The sequence below is a fragment of the Mercurialis annua genome, linkage group LG4 (assembly GCF_937616625.2).
Source record: "Mercurialis annua linkage group LG4, ddMerAnnu1.2, whole genome shotgun sequence".
NCBI classification, from domain to species: Eukaryota; Viridiplantae; Streptophyta; class Magnoliopsida; order Malpighiales; family Euphorbiaceae; genus Mercurialis; species Mercurialis annua.
The window spans coordinates 28630891-28650690 of NC_065573.1; the positions used below are offsets into that span (position 1 = coordinate 28630891).

Genomic DNA, 19800 nt, shown 5'->3' on the forward strand with positions numbered 1-19800 from the left:
CTTATTAAAATAACAGACTGCCGGAGGAGAAGTCTCCGGCCGGCGACCGGAGATTTCTCCTCCGGGTGTTCTTTAAAAAAAAATTAAAAAAAATATAATTAAATTTCAATTGGATTTTGATGTATTTAATTAGATTTTAATTTGTTTAATTGGGTTTCGATATATTTAATTATTGTAAATACATAGAATTCAACTTTTTTAATTGTGTTTTAAAGTGTTTAATTAGGTTTCAATTGATTTAATTGGGTTTTAATTATTTTAATTTGGTTTTAATTTATAATTTAAATTAGTTATTGATATTTAAATGAAGAAGAGGGTGAAAATAGTCAAAGAAATTCAAAAATATAAAATCGGTAAGTATTTTAAACATTAAGGATGTTTTTAAATTTTTTCCCAATATGCCACGTCATCAGTTAACTGAGATTTTGGACGGAAGGGTTTTTTTGTTCAATTTTAAAAGTTTAAGGGTCGTTTTGTACCCAAAAAAAGTAAAAGGGCTGTCTTGTACTTTTTGAAAAACTACGAGGGTTTTTTTGTACCTTCGGCCTATAAATAATGACAAGATTCGCATAAACAGAAACAGAAACAACTGTTTTATTCTGAGTTTGTAAAAGAAGCCGAGATGAAAGCTTGAAATTCGTTCAAACTTAATTATAATTAAGATAGGGTTTGTTTTTAATTTTTTGTTCGATTTGAAATTGAAGTGAGAACAGAATAATGATGGAGAGAGCTGAATCAGGACAGAAGCTTTACACACGAATGAGATTATGGGAATTTCCAGATCAGTATTTAATCGAACCTACTGACGGATCTTCCGGTTCTCCTTTGTCTATTAACCGCGCTGACGGTTCATTCAATCTGCTCGGTTCGTTAATCTTTCATATTTCAATTTTGTGCTGATTCGTTTCAATTGAGTTGAATTGTTGATTTTGATTGTGTGACAGATGGAGTCCCGGAATGCAATTCTCTCCGTGTTCCTAAAATCAGGACTATTTTTGGTGTTGTTGGGATGCTTAGGCTTGTTGCAGGTAATATATTGGATCTAGATCGCCATTTATAGTTGCTTTGATCTTCATTGGATTCATTTTTGGTATCTTTTTAAGTTCATTTTGATATGATTCGATGGTTTAGGTTCGTACTTAATTGTCATTGCGGAACGAGAATGTGTTGGATCCTACTTGGGACATCCTATCTTTAAAGTTACATCTTTGAAGATTTTGCCTTGTGATCACTCTCTGAAAAGTACACCGGAAGAACAGGTGAACTAATCTTCTGCTTTCTCTATTTGGCGCGTATACACGTTTCTTTACGTTAGTTGGTAATAGTTTATGGTTTATTGATTTTCTACCTTTTTTATGTCAGTAGGTAATAGATTATGGTTTATAAGTTTTCTACCTTTTTTGGCAGAAAAAGATGGAGACTGAATTCTCTCGACTGCTTAATGTTGCAGAGAAGACCCCTGGTCTTTATTTCTCATATGACACCAATTTAACACTGAGGTAAACAGTTAATCCTTGTTGGTCGTGTTTGTCTTTTCTCGTTTTCCTTTTAGGTTATGGTGCAATTTGCCCTCTTGTTTTCCTTAATTGTTGACATCGTCTTTTAGTTGTTGCATTGTTATTGACACCTTGATTTATGTACTCCAGATTATGAATAATTTGTTTGTCTTACATATCAAAAAAGCAAATAAAAAAAATTCCATTGCAAGAAATGTTTGAGTGTCACTTAATATTTTATCGGGCTTACTACACAAACCTTGCCGAGTGTAGAACTTCTGTTGAGTCATTCGAGAGGACAAAAAGATAATGAAAACATTTTTTGGGTTAATATAAAAGTCAGCATAAAGCAAATCAACTTTTTGAGAAATGCCAGGATGTGTATCAGTATCTCCTTAATGTACCAAGATTAACACACACCGTACTGATAGTCGAACTTTGTGAATAGTGTTCTAAACACAGGCTGTTAATCTGACATGTAACATTCAATCGTTACTCAATTAAGTAAGAGTAAAGTAAATACAAATGTATTTGTATCATTAGTGGAGCTTGGATTCATACAATTAACTCTACTATCATCTTTTTATCTTCAGTGCACAACGGTTACATGATTTGGGCGATGAATCTAAATTACTTCCTCTTTGGAGACAGGTAACCCTTGACATTTAACATCTTACCTTTGTTCTCGGTCCTTTTCGTATTCTTTTTATCACCCTCTTGTTCACCATGTAAAGTTGATATTTCTAAATATAGGTCCTCATTTTTGCTTTTCTGTTAGTTAAGTCATTTTTTGGCTCTTGACGAGCAAACAGTAACTGGCTAACTGCAACCGTACCCGTTATTTTGAATCTCCTCTGACATTCCTTGTGATTAAATTTTCATTGAATTGTAAATTTTTCTTATGTCATCAATTGTTTGTCACAGGCAGAACCCAGGTTTCTGTGGAACAATTATATGTTGGAACTGCTCATAGATCACAAGGTTTAGATGTTACCTCGGTTGTATTTTGCTTTGTCTTTTTCTTGTAATCTTGGAAACTTGCAGCAAACATCTGATCATTATTCGGTCTCTTCTCTGCAGCTTGATCCATACTTGCTTCCAGTTGTCCAAGGGAGTATCCTTGTCAAATTTTACTGTTACAAAAGCAGCTCTTTTTAGCTGTTAATTATCGAATTAAGTATCTTTCTGTTTGAGTTTAACTTAACCAATTATCAGCCTTTCATAACTTTCAAACTGCCATTGGAAAAGAAATAGTTGAAGTCATTCTAATCGCTAGGAGATGCACAAGGAGAACTGGTAAGTAAAACAAAGTTTCTTTTATCTTCTCGAGTTTCGATTTCTGCTTTGAATCTTATCTGTTCAATTTGAATTTTATGTTCTTTTAGTCCTTTTCACCAATCACTGGTTTCAGAAACATGTGCTGAATGAACTTAGATTAATTGTCTATTTCTAAGAATGTATTAGATGGTTTTATGAATCTTTGATGACATCGAGCGGAGTTTTTCATTTAAAGAAAGATCGCAAGCTATAAATGAAAATATCACGAATGAATTGTTATTTTTAAGGTAGTTATTTGTCTCCCTTTCTTCTTCTCGTGGATTATTAATTTTTAGCCTTAACTATTGAATCAATTATTCTTATTCCCTTAAGCCTCTTAGTTTCTTAGATTTTGATGAATGCTGAAATTTGAATAAAGTATGATAACTGTTGAAGCTTTTGCTCATACTTCATAAATTATAGGAACATCGAATTGTATCATTCTTCTCAGTAGCATAATATACGTTTATTAAATTGTTGAAGGCACCCGCATGTGGAGAAGAGGTGCTGATCCTGATGGCTATGTTGCCAACTTTGTGGAAACTGAACAAATTGTACAGATGAATGGATATACAGCATCATTTGTTCAGGTATAAGACACAAATTTGTGCTGTGGTCTAGATGTGTTATTTTGAGCTTGTAGATTTTGAAAAGTGCTGAACATAAAATCAAGGTTCCTTAAGTCTAAAAGGAAAGAGCTAATTAGCTAAATCTGTAAATGCCATCTAAGGTTAAACACAAATGCATGTGATTCAGGCTGCGTGAAGTGTGCTTATTATAATTGCTTCTTTAGGGCATTGATTGGATATGTTTTAGAAGCCTAAGTTGGCAGTGTGCTGAAACATGGATTATTTCACATGTATCTCATATCTTCAATTATCACCTTTTATAGGTTCGGGGTTCAATTCCATTTCTTTGGGAGCAGATAGTTGATTTAACATATAAGCCTAAGTTTGAGATTGTCAAACCTGAGGAGGCTGTGAGTTATTTGTATTCCTCTATTACCTTGTTTGTTTTATAAAATTTTGAACTTTTCATTAAAATTGACTTCTGGAATTTTAAATGTTATCCAGCCTCGAGTAGCAGAGCGGCATTTCTTGGATTTGAGAAAAAAATACGGATCTGTTTTAGCAGTTGACCTTGTCAATAAGGTGATATTTCCCTTCGTCTCTTCTTGTAGTGATAAATACAATATTTTGCTCACGAGATTATACTGTATGTTAGTGGCTCCTTTGAACCTAATATTTCTAACACGGTTCTTGGATATTATTCAAGAGGATAAATGGCGCATTCAAATGCCCATGATCTTTACACACCATACACATGCTGTTTTTACATGAGCTTTTTCATTATGTATGTGTTTGGATGTGCGTGGGAGTGCATAAATGTATTCGGACTGCTTTTTTGGACGATATTTTATTGACCCGTATTACCCTTTTCAGCATGGAGGCGAGGGACGCTTAAGTGAAAAATTTGCCAATGCGATGCAACATATTATTAGTGATGATGTAAGGTAGAATTTCTTCCTCACAACAATTTTCCTTGGGTGTTTAACATGTTGTCTAATTTATTGACATAAAGCTACTAAATGTTGTAGATACCTACACTTTGATTTTCATCAAATTTGTGGGCATATTCACTTCGAGCGCCTTTCTATCCTTTATGACCAAATTGTGGATTTCCTTGATAAAAGCGGGTATGGTTTTGTTCAGAAGTTTGAAATTCTTAGATTTGAATATTAGTTGATAATTTTTTGCACTAAGCTTATGAGAAGATTTAGAAGTTTCCCCAATATTTTGGGATAATGGACTGGATGCTTTTAGTTTGGCTTCAATATTTTGTTAATCTCTGGCTTCATTTATGTTGATAGGTTTCTTTTGTTGAATGAGAAGGGTGAGAAAATGAAGGAGCAAACTGGTGTTGTGAGGGCCAACTGTATTGACTGTTTAGACCGTACAAATGTTACCCAGGTAATCAAATCTGAATGACAGAGCTTTTTTCTCCTGCTTAATCATAGATTTAAAACACACAAGTTACATTTTTTTTTAAATTTAGAAGTTAGGCTCTCTTTGAGTTTTTGAATGTTCCGCAAGCTCCCCTGATAATTCTTTTATGATGCTACCTTAGTCATTTGAGTGTTAGAGATAATATTATTATTGGAGCCTCACCTATCAATTTGAACTTTTGAGTGAATTGGTTATTTGACATGGTATGAGCCTCTATAATCGAAAGATCTAGAGTTTGATCATTGCCATTCCTCATTTGATAAATTAAAAGCATAACAGTAGTGACTATACATCTTCATGCTTTAAGCCCAATGAGCATTCATGTGTAAAGGCATGTTAGAGATAATATTATTATTGGAGTCTCACCTAAAAGCTTGAGCTTTTGGGTGAATTGGTTATTTGACAAATGTCAAGACCATCTTGTTTGTAATTGATATGTACGACCTTCCTCAGGAAGCTCATGTTTTTATTCTGCCTTCAGCATATCTCCTACAATTGTGGCCATATTGCTGTTATCTATCAGTATACAATCAGTTATCTCTCACGAGGAAGATGAGATGCTCCTGCAAAGATAAATATTGAAAACCTTTTAAAAAATGAAAGAAAAGTTTTAGATGTATAACTGCTATATTGAAACGTCCTAGAAGCGATGGAAGTTCCTCCTGTCACTCATCGGTTAGGTTGTTCCCTATAAGGTTCAGGGAGAGTGATTGAGTAGTCATTAGGAATTCATTATAGGGGATCCTCTATATAGGCCAATCTAGGGGCATCTGTCACTATTTCAATGATTGCATTTTTGGAACGGAGACTGTTGGCGGTGAGGCAGGAAACTCCATTTGTCACCACCACAGTGTCAGATGATTAAAAAAAAAATTGCATTCAGTTAAGATTTCAATATGAAATGCTACAATATGTTAACCTGTAAACCGATATATTCTTTATTTTTTTCCCATTTGTTGCACCTGTAGATTTCTCCTTTTACAAAGTTACTCTTCATATTCTCACTTTTTTTTCCCTTCATCTTTCTTACTGCAATATTATTTGTGGTCGCAGAGTATGATTGGTCGAAAAATGTTAGAGATCCAACTGAGAAGGATTGGTGTATTCGGTGCAGAAGAAACTATTAGCTCGCACCCAAATTTTGACGAAAATTATAAAATACGTGAGTACATTCATATCTTCTCTCGTTCTTTTAAGTTATTAATGAGGCTGTTTATATTGTAGTAACATTTTATACTTCCTACTACTGCTAACTTTGTTCTCTAACATAGGAACATCTAAAGTTTTCTTTCTGTTGTTTCATTGTCCTCAGTATGGGCTAATCATGGGGATGACGTAAGCATTCAGTATTCCGGAACTCCTGCTTTAAAAGGAGATTTTGTAAGGTACCTTTCTGTGAATCCATTAGAAAGTCTCATATGCAAAATACATACTCCTGGTCCATGATATTTGTCGCATTTGACTATTGCACATAGATTAAGAAAGTAATAAATATATCTTTACTACTATTTTTAGCTTTGACTAATCCTTTTAGATGAGAGTGCATAAGTGATAGCTGGGTGTAGGAGTGTGAATCGGTCGGTTAGGTGACCAAACCGAACCAAAACTAAATATAACCGAAATTATTTATCTTAAGTTTCATAATCGAACCGTATTCGGGTAGCGAATTATAACAGAACCGAAATAATGTTTATGTTTGATCGGTTAATTGGTGAATCGAATAACCGAATATTGCCCCCAATTTTTCCAAAGAGCGGTCATAGTACACTTGAAAGCAATGACTTCGGTTTGTTTGGAATGAGGGTCATGACTCGAGGCTTTTGCTTCAATGATCTGATCGATGATCTGATTCCTTTCATGGTCTTGGGAATGGATCTAGGAGTCATTAATCAAAGGAAAAATGCTAAATCTTGACCTGATAGTCAAATTGAAAGACTGGTATGTGGGTTAGAAGAAGAGAATAGAGAAGTTGGGTGAGAGGGTGACCGGGAATACAATAAAGTGGAAAAGAAAAGTAAGGATAATAGGGTTAAACTTACATTTATCAAAAATTACGAAAATAACATTTTGTATACATACATATCAAAACGATTTTGAATTTCAGTTAATTCGACCGGTTCAATTAATTCAAAAATTTCAGATTGCAAATCGAATCGAACCAAATTAACCAATTTTTTAAAAGTTTCTAACTATAACCGAACCAAATTAAACTTTCAGTTTGGTTAAGTCGGTTAATTTGGTTATTAACCGAATAGTGCTCACCCCCTAGCTGGTCAGGATTAAGCGGACATTAGTCATTTTGTTACTTCTAAAGTAGTTTAATTGTGCATCTATGCTGGTATAGTTAGAGCTATTTGTAAACCAAGTGCTCAGGGAAATTAAACTAGAGGTGGAAAAATTAGTTTGGTTTTTTAGAATTTTGAGAGTAAGCTTCACCTTTTCCTATTTACCTTATCATGGAGTAATTTCATGATTGCTGAGCTGATGAGTTGCTCCTATCTAACATTGCATAATATTGAGCTAGTCTCTTGGTGTTTTAGCTTTGAACTAGTACTAGGACATGAAAGTATCTTGTCAATATTCATCGTTTATTAGATGATAGAAGTCGAGAAATTTGGGACGTCTGAGAGGGTCTAGTTTTTCTGAACTACACTGCCAAAGTGACACCATGCATATTCTTTTTTTTCTCCCTCAATGCAATTGCACTACTTTTGATATGCATGTATGAAAAGATCAATTATTCTGCAATGTTTTATGCAATTTTGTTGGCGATGTTTACTGCAACTTATACTTCTGGTTAATTGCAGATATGGCCAAAGGACAACCCGAGGGATCTTTAACGATGGCCGGAATGCCCTAGCTCGCTATTATTTGAACAACTTCTCCGATGGTACAAAACAGGTGGCTGTGCTTCCCTTCTTTCAAATTATAATTACTATTGTAATTAGGAATTTTAGGAATAGGGAAAGAATTTGTGTTTGCCTCTTTTTCAGCTGGTATATATCTTATACTCCCTCCGGCCCAAATTGATATCAGTATAGGACAAACCGAGTACAAAAAAATTTAAGCTATCAAGGTAAAATGAGTTAATTTATATATAAAAAAAATTGCCATAATATAATGTAGCAGTAATTTTTGTCTGTCTTTCGTGTTGCCTTTTTAAGACATTCCACTATAATTAATGAGGATGTATTTGACAATTACTTAATAAAGTAATAATTGAGTCCCCAAAATTTGGGATAAAAAACTTAAAATAGTGCCTATCAATCAAGGACGGGGGAGTATTTAATCTGCCTGAGCCCGTCTACCAAAGTCTTCAATTGTCTTGCTTCTCATGGACCTTTTCTTAATTTGTTCTAAAAAAGCAGTATTTTTATGTCTTCCTTTACGTTCTCAATAAATTACCGACTGTATTTTCATTTTTGGTATGCATGTTGAAGGATGCAATTGATCTCTTACATGGGCATTACATTGTTTCTGCGAGCCGAGATATGGCACCTCCATCTCAAAAAGGAGGTCTTGAGAATATAGCTGTGAGTACAAGTCAATTTAAAATTTACTTTTAGAAGTATGAAGGAGACATTTTTTTTGTGACTGATGGGATTAGTTCGTATACTGGTCCTTTATTGTAAGCTTCTTGCCATCAATGATAAAAATCACAATATATGAATAATATCTAATTTGAGGCAAACTGCTACATTTCATAGTTGAGCATGTCCAAGGCTGGGTAGTGAGAACAACTACGATTTACCATGATGATATATGATGTATCTTTAGTGATTAATTTCTGTTCACCAAAACTTCCATATGCTTTTGCCCATAATTTCAATGTGAATACTAGATATGTTCTTACATCTGCTACTACAATTCTCATTTCTTGGACTAGATACCTCAGACTATAACTTCAAACTCTCTGTGCAGTCTTTTCCGCTGGCTTTGTTGGTGATCTTAACTGGGTTCTTTTTTGCGATAATGTCACTACGGCTAGGTGAGTTTACTGGTCCGAATGTTCTTGTAACAGTATTTTTTTAAGATAATTGATTCAAGTATGAATTTATTCTTGTCATTGACACAAGAGGCTAGGTAAGAAGCAACATAGGCAGTAAATAGGAGACCGTGGCCAAAACCAACTGTACTAAATCATGTGTTTAAAGTTTGAAGACATTCAAGTATAGCTCTGTCAGCAGATGAAATAGTTAGTTTGACATTAATCTAAACGGTTATTTAATTGTCATGTTCGAATGTCAAATCTAGATTTGCCTTGCTCTTTGTTTTCCATAAAATTATCATGCGACTATAAGAAAGTAACGGAGTGAATGATTAAAGTACAGGAGTTTATGCGCTATAACTAAATTGTGTTGCTGTATTTGTGCTAATAGATTATATGATAAAATACATGGATGAAAATTTAGGATATTAGTATGCCAAGTAACGATTTAGTTTAGTTAAAGAAAAGAAGAGATCTTGTATTGTAGTAGGCAATTACTCATCCAATTTAAGGGGAATTTGATATGATTGGTTAGTTTAACCAAACGTCTACATTATTTTTTTACTGATTCTCTTGTGCAGTTCGGAACGATATTAAGCACTTATTCTTCTCAATTTTATGGGCAAGCCTTACTATTGGTATTGGAGCATTTGTGAAGGCCAATGGACGGATTTTCTGCAACCGGCCTCGTCTGCATGAGCCCCGCCGTTGATTACAGGTTCTAAATGCTACACCAGATGTTAAAGTTTCTGTGAAATCTTCAGCTTGCCACTTAATTTTATTCTTTGGTAATGATGCTTGATCGATTAATTATATCAGAAAGTTTGAAGATCCTCAAAATTTTAGGCAATTTTTTGGCCTGAATACCCTTCTTTCCCACTATTTATTTTTTACATATTCTTTCATGTAGCCCTGATTCTTTTACCTTTGTTCAAGTTTGAAACTCTTGGTAGGATTACATGAACAATTTGCAGCTTGAAATTTGTACCAAACCTACCATGATTAAGATAAATATAACTGTCGGCATCAATTCTATTTGCAAAGAAGAGTGAATTTCAGGGATATTATTATTATTATTATTATTATTATTATTATTATTATTATTATTATTATTATTATTATCATCATCATCATCTTAGATTTACCTTTCGCTATAAAGAGCTTGCTATAAATTGAAATTTGAGTGGAAAAAGTGCACGACAGATCAGAAATAGAAATGCGGAGTTTTTCCTCGGTAATTATGATGCGAGTTGCTGATAATTTTAGAAATGGGTTAGGGTCTAATCGGTGCAACCGGGTCAATCACCGGTTCAACAGGTGGTTCAGTACAAGTGAATCAGTCCAACCCGATCAACTAGATTATCAGTTTTTAGGGCAAATTGGACCGAACAGCTGGCTAGTTCCGGTCTAGTTCTTTAATCACTGCTTGTATACACTTACTCGCTCCATATGCTGAAACAAAAAAAGGACCTATGAAATAACGAATCATAAATAGAGTTCATGTTCGAATTTCTTAAAAATTACAGAGAGCCCATTCTACTACACTCTATCAATCCAAATTCTTTTAACCTAAAACATTTAAACCTAAACTACACTTCCAAATTACTCAACTTCATGAGGTTTGTGCTTGTTTTGTTATTTTACATTGAAAAAAATACATTAATAATCTTTCTATATTTTATTGTGTGATCTTTCCAAAAGGCGTGCGCCTCGCCTTGTGCCACGCTCTTAGGACATATACAACAATATATGTCAAATCATTTTAACATTTTCGCGAGTATTAAATAACAGATCAAATAAATAACATTCACGAAATGCATAGCACTCGACTTAAAAATCAGTATTATATAAAAGTAGCTATTGGTAACACATCAGAACATATTATTATTACAAAGTGCTCTCAAACAATTATCAGTTCACAAAACTGCAATGTTTTTTTTATACTTGATTACATAACATAAGATGCATAGTAATCAGATAGAATACTCTCATTGTTCTGAATATCCGTATGGAGACATTGATTATCTTCACATGGTTGGCCTCATGTTGAGATGAGAAGCAAGCTTCTGACCAAGAGACTTGTCAGCCTGCATTAGCCACACAAACAAATTGCATTAGTGTTGCTGAATGTGTTAATATCGTCGCTGAATGTGTTAATATCGTTACCTGAGACCAGTATGAGATCCAAATGCTGCGGATTTCGTGGGTTACCCTTGTGTCGGTCAGGGCCTCAACCCAACGGCGAACGAACCGCTCCTTCCTGTCTGGTGTGAAGGAACGGTATCTCTCCCCAGGCTGCTTGAAGTTATTCTCCTTTGGAATGACACACTATATGTGGCAATCAAAAACAAGGTATGAGCTTCTCCGTAAAATAAAATACTATACATTATCATCATCACCAACCCTATCTATATGGTTATATCCAAGCATACCTTCTCACGCTTCCCGCTGCAAACACGAGGAGTAATTGGGTATTTGTCTGCGTGACGAACTGAATCATATCTTGAAGGGAAGTAATTCACCTGAAACCAAACGAGTCAGATTGGTTGATTTTTCTCTCCGGATTGTATTAAAAGTGAACTGAAATTAATACCTCTTCCTCTCTATGCATAAAGTTCATGAAACCATCATGGTGATTGTTGTGATGAGTACATTTCGGTGCATTTGCGGGAAGCTGCAGATAGTTTGGTCCAAGACGGTGCCTCTGAGTATCGGAATAAGAGAAAATTCTAGTTTGCAGCAACTTATCGTCAGAGTAATAAATACCCGGAACCACAATAGAAGGACAAAACGCAAGTTGCTCATTCTCAGCAAAGAAATTATCAATATTTCTGTTCAAAACCAACCGACCGACAGGCTGCAACGGCAAAATATCTTCAGGCCAAGTCTTGGTCACATCAAGCGGATCAAAATCGAACCTGTCTTCATCTTCAGGATCGATTGTCTGAACGAAAAGTTTCCACTCAGGATAATTTCCAGCTGCAATTGAATCGTGAAGATCCTGAGTGGCATGACTATGGTTAGCTCCACCAATTTTGATGGCATCTTCTTCTAATAAACTCTTAACTCCACAAGTTGGTCTCCAGTGGAATTTCACATAATGTGGCTTTCCGGCTTTGTTGATGAACATGTAGGTGTTAACACCAGAACCGTCCATGTGGCGGTAATCCTGAGGAATACCGATGTCGTCGAAGAGAAAGGTGAACATGTGCAAGCTCTCAGGGACGTGTGAGAAGAAATCTAAGATTCTCCAGTTTTCTTGAATGTGGGACTTGGGATTGGGTTTGAGAGCATGAACCATGTCAGGGAATTTCATCCCATCTCGGATGAAAAACACTGGGAAATTGTTGCCCACCAAATCAAAATTGCCCTGATCAACACAATTGCTGGTTAGTCACTAGTGAAACAAAGGGTTACTTGCAAAACACATCATGAACTATAACATATTTTTTAATAAAACTTTTTGATGCTGGAATAGTGTATATGCAGGTGTTTTTGTCGGTATTTTTCTACCGAAAAATTGTTTGGTATTCTAAATTGTAAAAAGAATATTATTTATGTTAAATTATATCTTATATTATATACACACACACACTATCAATCGAAAACCAAACTTGATTTTCTTTTCAGTAACCAAAAATCCAAGCTACTTGTTGAGCTAAAATTATAGTTCAGTCATCAAAGTGAAACAAATCAAAGTATATTAACCAAAATAAAATAGCATACAACGACAATCAAAATCAAGTACTTATATAATTATTAGATAAATTCATACTAATCCGTGCTGATAATAATTGGATAATTTTTCGATATTTTTAAATATCAAATCACCATATTTTTTTCTAAATCAGTTCAAGCAACATTACTATAACATAAAATAAATCTACAGTACCACTCTAAGAGTAAAAATTCCGTACCTCTCGAGTGTAGAACTTGACAGCAAAACCGCGAGGGTCTCGGATAGTTTCGGGACTGCCACGCTCATGAATAACAGTAGAGAATCGAACAATAACCGGAGTTTGAACACCGGGAGCTCTCAGAAAATCAGCACAAGTGAGATGAGAAACATCATGAGTCACTTCGAAGAACCCCTTAGCACTTGCTCCTCTTGCATGAACCACTCTCTCTGGTATTCTTTCCCTGTCAAAATTTGCGAGCTTCTCCACCAAATGATAATCCTCTAGCAGAATTGGCCCTGAAAATCAACATGATACTAAACCCGTTCAAACCCATCCAAATCTTATTACTACTCAGGGTTTTCGTTCATCGGTTCAGTCGGTTATTTTGGTTAACTAAATAACCGAATTTTATTAACATTAATTAATACAAACATATCAAAAAATTAATTCTGATGTTAATTATTCGTAACATATAGACTTAGACAGCAAATTAATATTCAAGTCCTATAGAAAATTATAAGAATACATTAAATTTCTGAAAAATTATAAAAATAACATTATATATGTAATTCGATTAATTTATAAGTTCAGTTAATTCAAAAATCTCATACTGTAAACCGAACTGAAATAAACCAATATTTGTAAAATTCTTAACTATATACGATCCAAATCAACCATAAACTGCGCTAAATCAAAATTCGTTTCGTTCAGTCGGTTTAGATGCAGAAACTACAAACTCTTAATTCTCAACAAAATAAAACTTTTTTAATTTTATAGAATTAAAAAAACTATTTTACTAGAATCGAAAACTTATTGCAGCTGGACAAATATAACATATTGAACATAGCTTGAAAAGATTATATAATTACCTCTTGGACCGACAGTTAAGGAATTGTTGTTGTTCCAGACCGGAGCTCCAGAGTTTGCGGTGAAGAATGGAGAGTTGTAGGAGCTGGACGGAATAAACTGCACCAAAAAACTACGTAATTAGTATCTTTTTAGCGCACCATTAAGAAATTGAAGGACTTAAAGTGGTAATTAACCTTGTTAGGATCCATGTCGATGGATGAAGAGGAAATTGCCTGAGTGTGGTTGAGGAAGAAGAAGAAGAATAAGAGAATTTTGTTTAGGACAAACAAGAAATTGTATCGGTTACTTGTTTATATTGCCTTGCGTGCCAAACAAAACAAATCTCTACAGTTAAAAAACTTAATTTTTTTATTAAAATATATAAATAATAATTGTATTATTATTTATGTGCATGTAGATTTATTTATTTATAAAAAATTGTTATATAAATCTAATTTATTGTCATTGTTTTTATTTTGATAATCTACCAATAACGAATTTTCAAATTTTGATTATATTAAGTTATTTTCTTATTTAAATAAATTAAATTTATTCATACGCATTCTTTTAGATCTTCTCAAAACTAAATATCCATGTATTTAGACTAAAATTAAGTTGCATGATTGATTGTTGTTTATTTATACTCAACTCAAGAATTCATTATTTAATTAGAAATAACTTAACTTGAAGACATCAAATTTTCCATAATCAGACATTATTATTATTATTATTATTATTATTTAGCATTAATATTATTTGTTGCAATAAGTTTTATTTCTGAAGTAAAATAAAGGGATATGTAAAGATAAGATTGATTTATTGAAAAACTAAAAAGAAGGTGGTTTTATGAGAACGTCATGGATCCACTTCACCTTATCTAACATTTTGTAATTATGTGTGAAGCTGCTAAGGAAAATAAATTATCCCTTACCTTAAAAATTGTGCCTTCTCAAAGATATTACTAACAGATTTTATTTGATACTTGAAAATTGAAATATATAACTAATTTATGTGATAGTAATAATTTATACATTAGAAATATATACCAATTTATGTGATTATAATAATTTGTGAATTAAATTAAATACTGCCAATTTTTATTTTCAAGGAAATTTGGAATTTACGGACCATTCTCAAATAGTAGCCGCAAAGCCCAGATGTGGTATAGGATACAGTTACTTGTACCTTATGTTTTGTGGCTCATATCCAAAAATACTCTTTGGTTGGTTTCCTGATGTGGATGCTTAAAACCCTCATAATAAAAAAAAATCATAAGAAAATAAAAGATAAAATGACCAAAAAAGGCCAGAATTTTATTTTTTTTACAAAAGTTAAAAACTTTTAATTTTATCCAATTTATCCTGAAACGCATGATTTTATTGTAATAATATCCAACTACGTGATTTTGCTCATGTGTCACCTATGTGGCGCCGATGTGGCATTGCCACACATCAACGGCACATAAGTAAAATTGTGCAGTCAAAGATCATGCATTTCAGGACAAATTGGATAAAATTGAAATATTTAAATTTTTATGAAATTTTTATAAACGGTTTGACCTTTTTTAGTCATTAGGCCAAAATAAAACTATTACTTATCTATCTATTTATAACTAGTCTCAAGCGGTCAAGATGGATCGGTTGACAATGCTGTCGGTCATATGCGTTTCGATTATACCAGTTGACTTTGCTATCATTGTCACGCGTATAAAATACATTAATTGGCTTTACTATCGATGTCAGGCTAGTGAGACTGAAAAGTTATGATTATGAATTAAGAGTCATAACATATATATGATTTATGGTTATATTAATTTACAAAATATTTTATATAAATATTTTTAAAGTATACAAATGGGTTTTCAAAGTGAGTTCAAATGAAAAAAGATTTTTAAATGTTTTCAAGGTTTCGAATTTATATAAAATAATTTTAAAATGTTTTCCACTTTATGTAATATTTATTAGTAATATTGTGAATTCATTCACTTTTATACTAACTCTGTTGTTCTTTCAAAAAATTTAGAAAAAACTGATCTGATTTTGAAAAGACTTCTAAAATGTTTATATATTTTTCGGAAGTGGTTTTCCACAAAGTGGTAACGAAAGGTATAATTTGTACAAGTCATTTCTATCTTCTAATTCGATCCCTATGTGATTTATTGGCCTAGCTATCCGATAATCTATTAGCCTTATCCCAATTCTTATTCATGGCACCATGCTTAGAAGATCGAATTGGTAATCAGACTAAAAGCTTCTGGGCGAGTCTACTTTGATATAAGAATGTAAAGAAGTATTAAATTCTAGTTATCAGCAGTAGTTTATGATATTATGATTGTGTATAGATATTTTTAAGCGCTTGAATTCTGATGATTTATATAAATGAGGTCCTATCTTTTATGAATAAAGGTTTAATTACATTTCCAGATTGAAAGTAAAAATTTTATAGTGATTTTAGGCTTGTTACGGGCTTCAAAATAATTATTCTCATTTCCTAGTGTCGATTTCGATTCGAGATTTTGGGTCGTGACATGTTGTCTTCTTTATTGCTTTGTGTTGAGTCATTATCTTGAGGGAGGTGTTCCTCTTTATTTCGTTATCCCTTTATGAGATGTGTTTCTCATTTATTTTTGACCATTGTCTTATGAGAAATGTTCCCATATATTTTGGCTATTGTATTACGAGGAATTTTTTTATGTATTTTCACCGTTGCCTTACGAAAAATGTTTCTCATATATTTTGGCTGTTGACTTGTGAGAAATGTTTTCTCGTTTATTGTTGTTCCCTTTCTTATTTTTGTTTGTTGGTGTAGTTAAGTGACCGAGCCTAGACATGCTTGAGGATCATAGCCCTGACATATCGTAAAGTTTATCTTTCCGCTTGTGTTGCTTGTCTTGTTACTTTTTTTAAAAGTACTATTCTGTACATTTCATTTTGAAAAACCGTTAACAAAAGTTTGAAGTCACTATTGCTATTATATTCTTGATTTTGCCCTTTTTTTTGCCTTCTTCCTTCCTTCTTTGTGTGCTTACGTGTTGCCCTCTTAATTCCCCCCCCCCCTTATTTCCTCCATGGCCACCATGTAGTATTTAGCCGCAATCTTCTAGGTCTCCCTTTACGTTGACTGCATCTCCTGATGTTGGTATTTTCATTATCAGGTATCGAATGTTTGTTATTGCTCTTAATTCATAGAGGAATAGTCTTTCTAGCATATGCCGTTATATGCGAACGACAATGTCCACTATATTGAAATGAGTCTTTTATTTGTTTGGTTGCCTCTTCTCCTTTGTCAAATTCTAGGATCAAGTCCACTAGGCCTTTAGGCCGAATTAGGATCCCGTCAAGACCGACAATATGTTTTGGGCAATGTTTGAGTTTTCCTAACTCTCCACCGATACCTCTATATACTTCCCAGGTCATTAGGTTGACTGCACTCTCTTTCGTCCATCAATAGTTTCATCACTAAGTAATTATTGATGATTCTCCCGACTACCAAGGCATCATTATGCAGTCCCTGGACGTGCGTCTCATCCTCCGAACTAAACTTGATGACTTTTGTAGAACTTGACTCTCCCAGTGCTCCTTCGTCCACCTGCATTATCTCTACAATCAGACTTTTCCTTCTTGGTCTTAGATTTCTTCCTCCTATTATCACATTGATGACTCCTACAACTTTTTTCTTTTTGTCCCTCTCTTCATCCTTTTTTGTTTTTTTCCCCGCTTTTAATGTTTCTTTCTCTTCTTTTCAGTGTGTGAACTTCCTCAGTAATCCTAAATCTATCAGTTTTTCTATTTCTTTCTTCAAATCGTAGCATTCCTCTATGTCATGTCTTAGTTTTCATAGAACTTGCAGTATCTGGTTTCATCTTTTGTCCCGATTTATGAATCATTTTCCGGAGCCACGTCATTGGTCTTCAGCTCTCTCTGACCCACATCACCAAGTTGGCTCTTGTGGTGTTGATTCAGGTAAACACTTCGTTTCTTTTTCCATATCGCCCGCTTTGGTAGTCTCCTCCGATATATCTGCTTTCACATTGCTAGTGGCCAGGATCTTCATATGGGGAGTACCGGTCGACGCTCCAGTGACTAACGATGTGGTGGTTTCTTGAATGAGATGTTTGCCTTTGGGAGGAAGTCCTTTTGCTCTCTTCTTTCTTTGGCATGTCTTGGTTCTTCTATCTCCTTTCGTCATCTACATTTATGCATATTTGCGCCACCGCCATAACATTTTGGTATGTCTTTGACTTTTTCGAGCTCAACTTATATCCTAGTACCCCTTCTTGTACTCACATGTTCATATGTGCTGGGCCCTGCTAATTTGGTGTTTACTCCTCCGCCAATCTCTCCTCCTCCTGTCTCTTCTTCTGAGGTTCCTTTTATCCTTCTCGTCAGAGCTCGGGGTATTAAAGCGCCTATGTCTTCCTCCACCAGAGTAGTTATTAACTTCATAAAATCATTTTAAAGCAATGTTGATGGTTTGATTGATGACTTCCTGTACGGTTGATTTAGAGCTCTCTCCCCGGCTCGGGTCAGGTGTTCCGAATTCATGGAAGGGAATGGTTGATCTTGCCATTTGTAGCTAGATTAACAGTGTGCAAGGGCTTTCGTCAAGCGTTTCTCGGATGTTATACTGTAGGTGGAGTTTTTCTTTGGATGTGATATTTGTTGGATTTTTGTTGGTTTCCGTCATTTTGGGATCCAATCACTGAATTTGTTTTTACTAAAGACGGCGCTAAATGATGGATCCGTAGATACGATAGAGGATCTTCTGAAAGTTGGTTGGTTTTGTGACATGCGAATATAAGACAAACGGAGAATCAAAGGAGAACTTAGACTTTGGGCAGTGAGTTTGCTCTAATGCTTAATTTAGTGAATAGATTTGATATTGAATGCGAGTAATATATGTATGTTATCAAACTTGAGGAATGAGGTTGTTATCTTTTTTTATAGACTTTTTGGCGAGATTTCTCTCTTGCTTAGCAATGTGGGATCGCAGTTGTTTTATACTGTTTCATCACTTTTAAAATCCAGGCTTTAATTAAAATCCGAAGACTACAAATAATCAATAAACATTATTGTTATTATTAATAGACAGTCAAGAAGAAGCAATAAAGTCAGAATAATTTGAGTTGTGCCACCAAGCATCCAGCGATTGAAGGCTTTGAACTTTAATCGAATACATTAGCTGACTTAAATAAAATTGAGGTATGGTCGGAAAATTGTCTGGGCGAAGCTGGAATAGAAAGAAAAAGCCAAAGAACTAGCTAGACATTGTACATTTATAAAACTGAGATTTTGAATAAGAATTATACCGAGTAAAGCGTCGACCTTAAAGAGGAAAGATAATTAATTACGAACCATCAATAAAATCTCTAAGAGCAATTATAAAAAAAATTACCACCACAATTGATTCTTTGACTCTGATCTAAGATATCATTATAATCCTCTTATATAATAATAATACCCTAAAAAAACATAAGAGAGATTAATTCTTCGCGAAAAACAATATGCTCTAAAGTCAAGTTGCTTGCATAAATAAGAATATAAATATCGAATCTAATTTTTGTGGGAAAAAAAATCTAAACAAATTCGACAATTAATTTTAATGGTGTGACTTAGTGGTGGAAGTTCTCTCCCATAAAATGGAGGGCTTGAGTTCAAATCTTCACATTCACACATAAGAGATTAATCTCTTATAGACACGCATAGAGCTCCAAAGATAATGTGGTGACGTTAAATTTCTTACTACTAACAAGTAACAACTGAGATTCTAGCGGTCGATTTAACCAAATTTATTAAAAAAGAATTCCAAATAAGAAACAACCTCCTACCCTTCAAATTGAGAGAATTAAAATCTTCATTTTAGTAATTCTTTTGACTAGAAGTCCATCAATTTTTTTTTGGGAAATCAATCAAATTAAAAAAAAACAATTTACGCTTTGAAACCAAATTTTTGATATAACGCTGCTTATGGAATTCTGACAGTGTCTCTCTGCAGTTCCACAAAATAAAGAACATAGACATTTATATTTTCAAATTTTTAAATGTTATGTATTAATTATTAGAGATTGCAGCAATTTTAATAATATGTAATAATTTGTTTTGATGTAGTCCAAAGAACTATCTTGAGAATTATTAATTAACAAAAAAAAAAGGATTAATTCCTAAAAAAATCACGAACTTTACACGAAGTTTCATTTTAATCATGAACTTGTTGTCATTTAAAGGCACGAACTTTCATTTTGTTTC

The 19800-nt window shown here is 33.8% G+C and overlaps 2 protein-coding genes across 2 annotated transcripts; one reads left to right on the plus strand and one right to left on the minus strand.

Annotated features, from left to right (window-relative positions):
- Window positions 1–576: 576 nt before the first annotated feature.
- Window positions 577–9871, plus strand: LOC126676572 (phosphoinositide phosphatase SAC7-like). The gene is made up of 20 exons (XM_050370801.2): window positions 577–865; window positions 945–1028; window positions 1132–1259; window positions 1408–1499; window positions 2090–2147; window positions 2421–2477; window positions 2577–2610; window positions 2712–2792; window positions 3297–3403; window positions 3706–3792; window positions 3887–3964; window positions 4256–4326; window positions 4411–4509; window positions 4684–4783; window positions 5873–5981; window positions 6132–6204; window positions 7627–7720; window positions 8260–8352; window positions 8741–8807; window positions 9389–9871. Exons 1-20 carry the CDS (start codon window positions 718–720, stop codon window positions 9517–9519), a joined length of 1791 nt encoding a protein of 596 aa, XP_050226758.1. The 5' UTR covers window positions 577–717; the 3' UTR covers window positions 9520–9871.
- Window positions 9872–10632: 761 nt separating this feature from the next.
- Window positions 10633–13895, minus strand: LOC126676573 (catalase-2). The gene is made up of 7 exons (XM_050370802.2): window positions 13750–13895; window positions 13576–13672; window positions 12725–13002; window positions 11401–12177; window positions 11240–11329; window positions 10974–11135; window positions 10633–10894 (listed from the first exon to the last, which is right to left on the minus strand). Exons 1-7 carry the CDS (start codon window positions 13762–13764, stop codon window positions 10835–10837), a joined length of 1479 nt encoding a protein of 492 aa, XP_050226759.1. The 5' UTR covers window positions 13765–13895; the 3' UTR covers window positions 10633–10834.
- Between the last annotated feature and the right edge of the window lie 5905 nt (window positions 13896–19800).

Coding starts and splice junctions, on each gene's coding strand:
- LOC126676573 (XM_050370802.2), bottom strand. Junction 13,003..13,575: donor CTTAACTGTCGGTCCAAGAG/GTAATTATATAA, acceptor GTTGATTTTCAG/GGCCAATTCTGCTAGAGGAT. Junction 10,895..10,973: donor GGATCTCATACTGGTCTCAG/GTAACGATATTA, acceptor TGGCTAATGCAG/GCTGACAAGTCTCTTGGTCA.
- LOC126676572 (XM_050370801.2), top strand. CDS start 718: ATGATGGAGAGAGCTGAATCAGGACAGAAGCTTTACACACGAATGAGA. Junction 866..944: donor CGGTTCATTCAATCTGCTCG/GTTCGTTAATCT, acceptor ATTGTGTGACAG/ATGGAGTCCCGGAATGCAAT. Junction 1,260..1,407: donor AAAGTACACCGGAAGAACAG/GTGAACTAATCT, acceptor CTTTTTTGGCAG/AAAAAGATGGAGACTGAATT.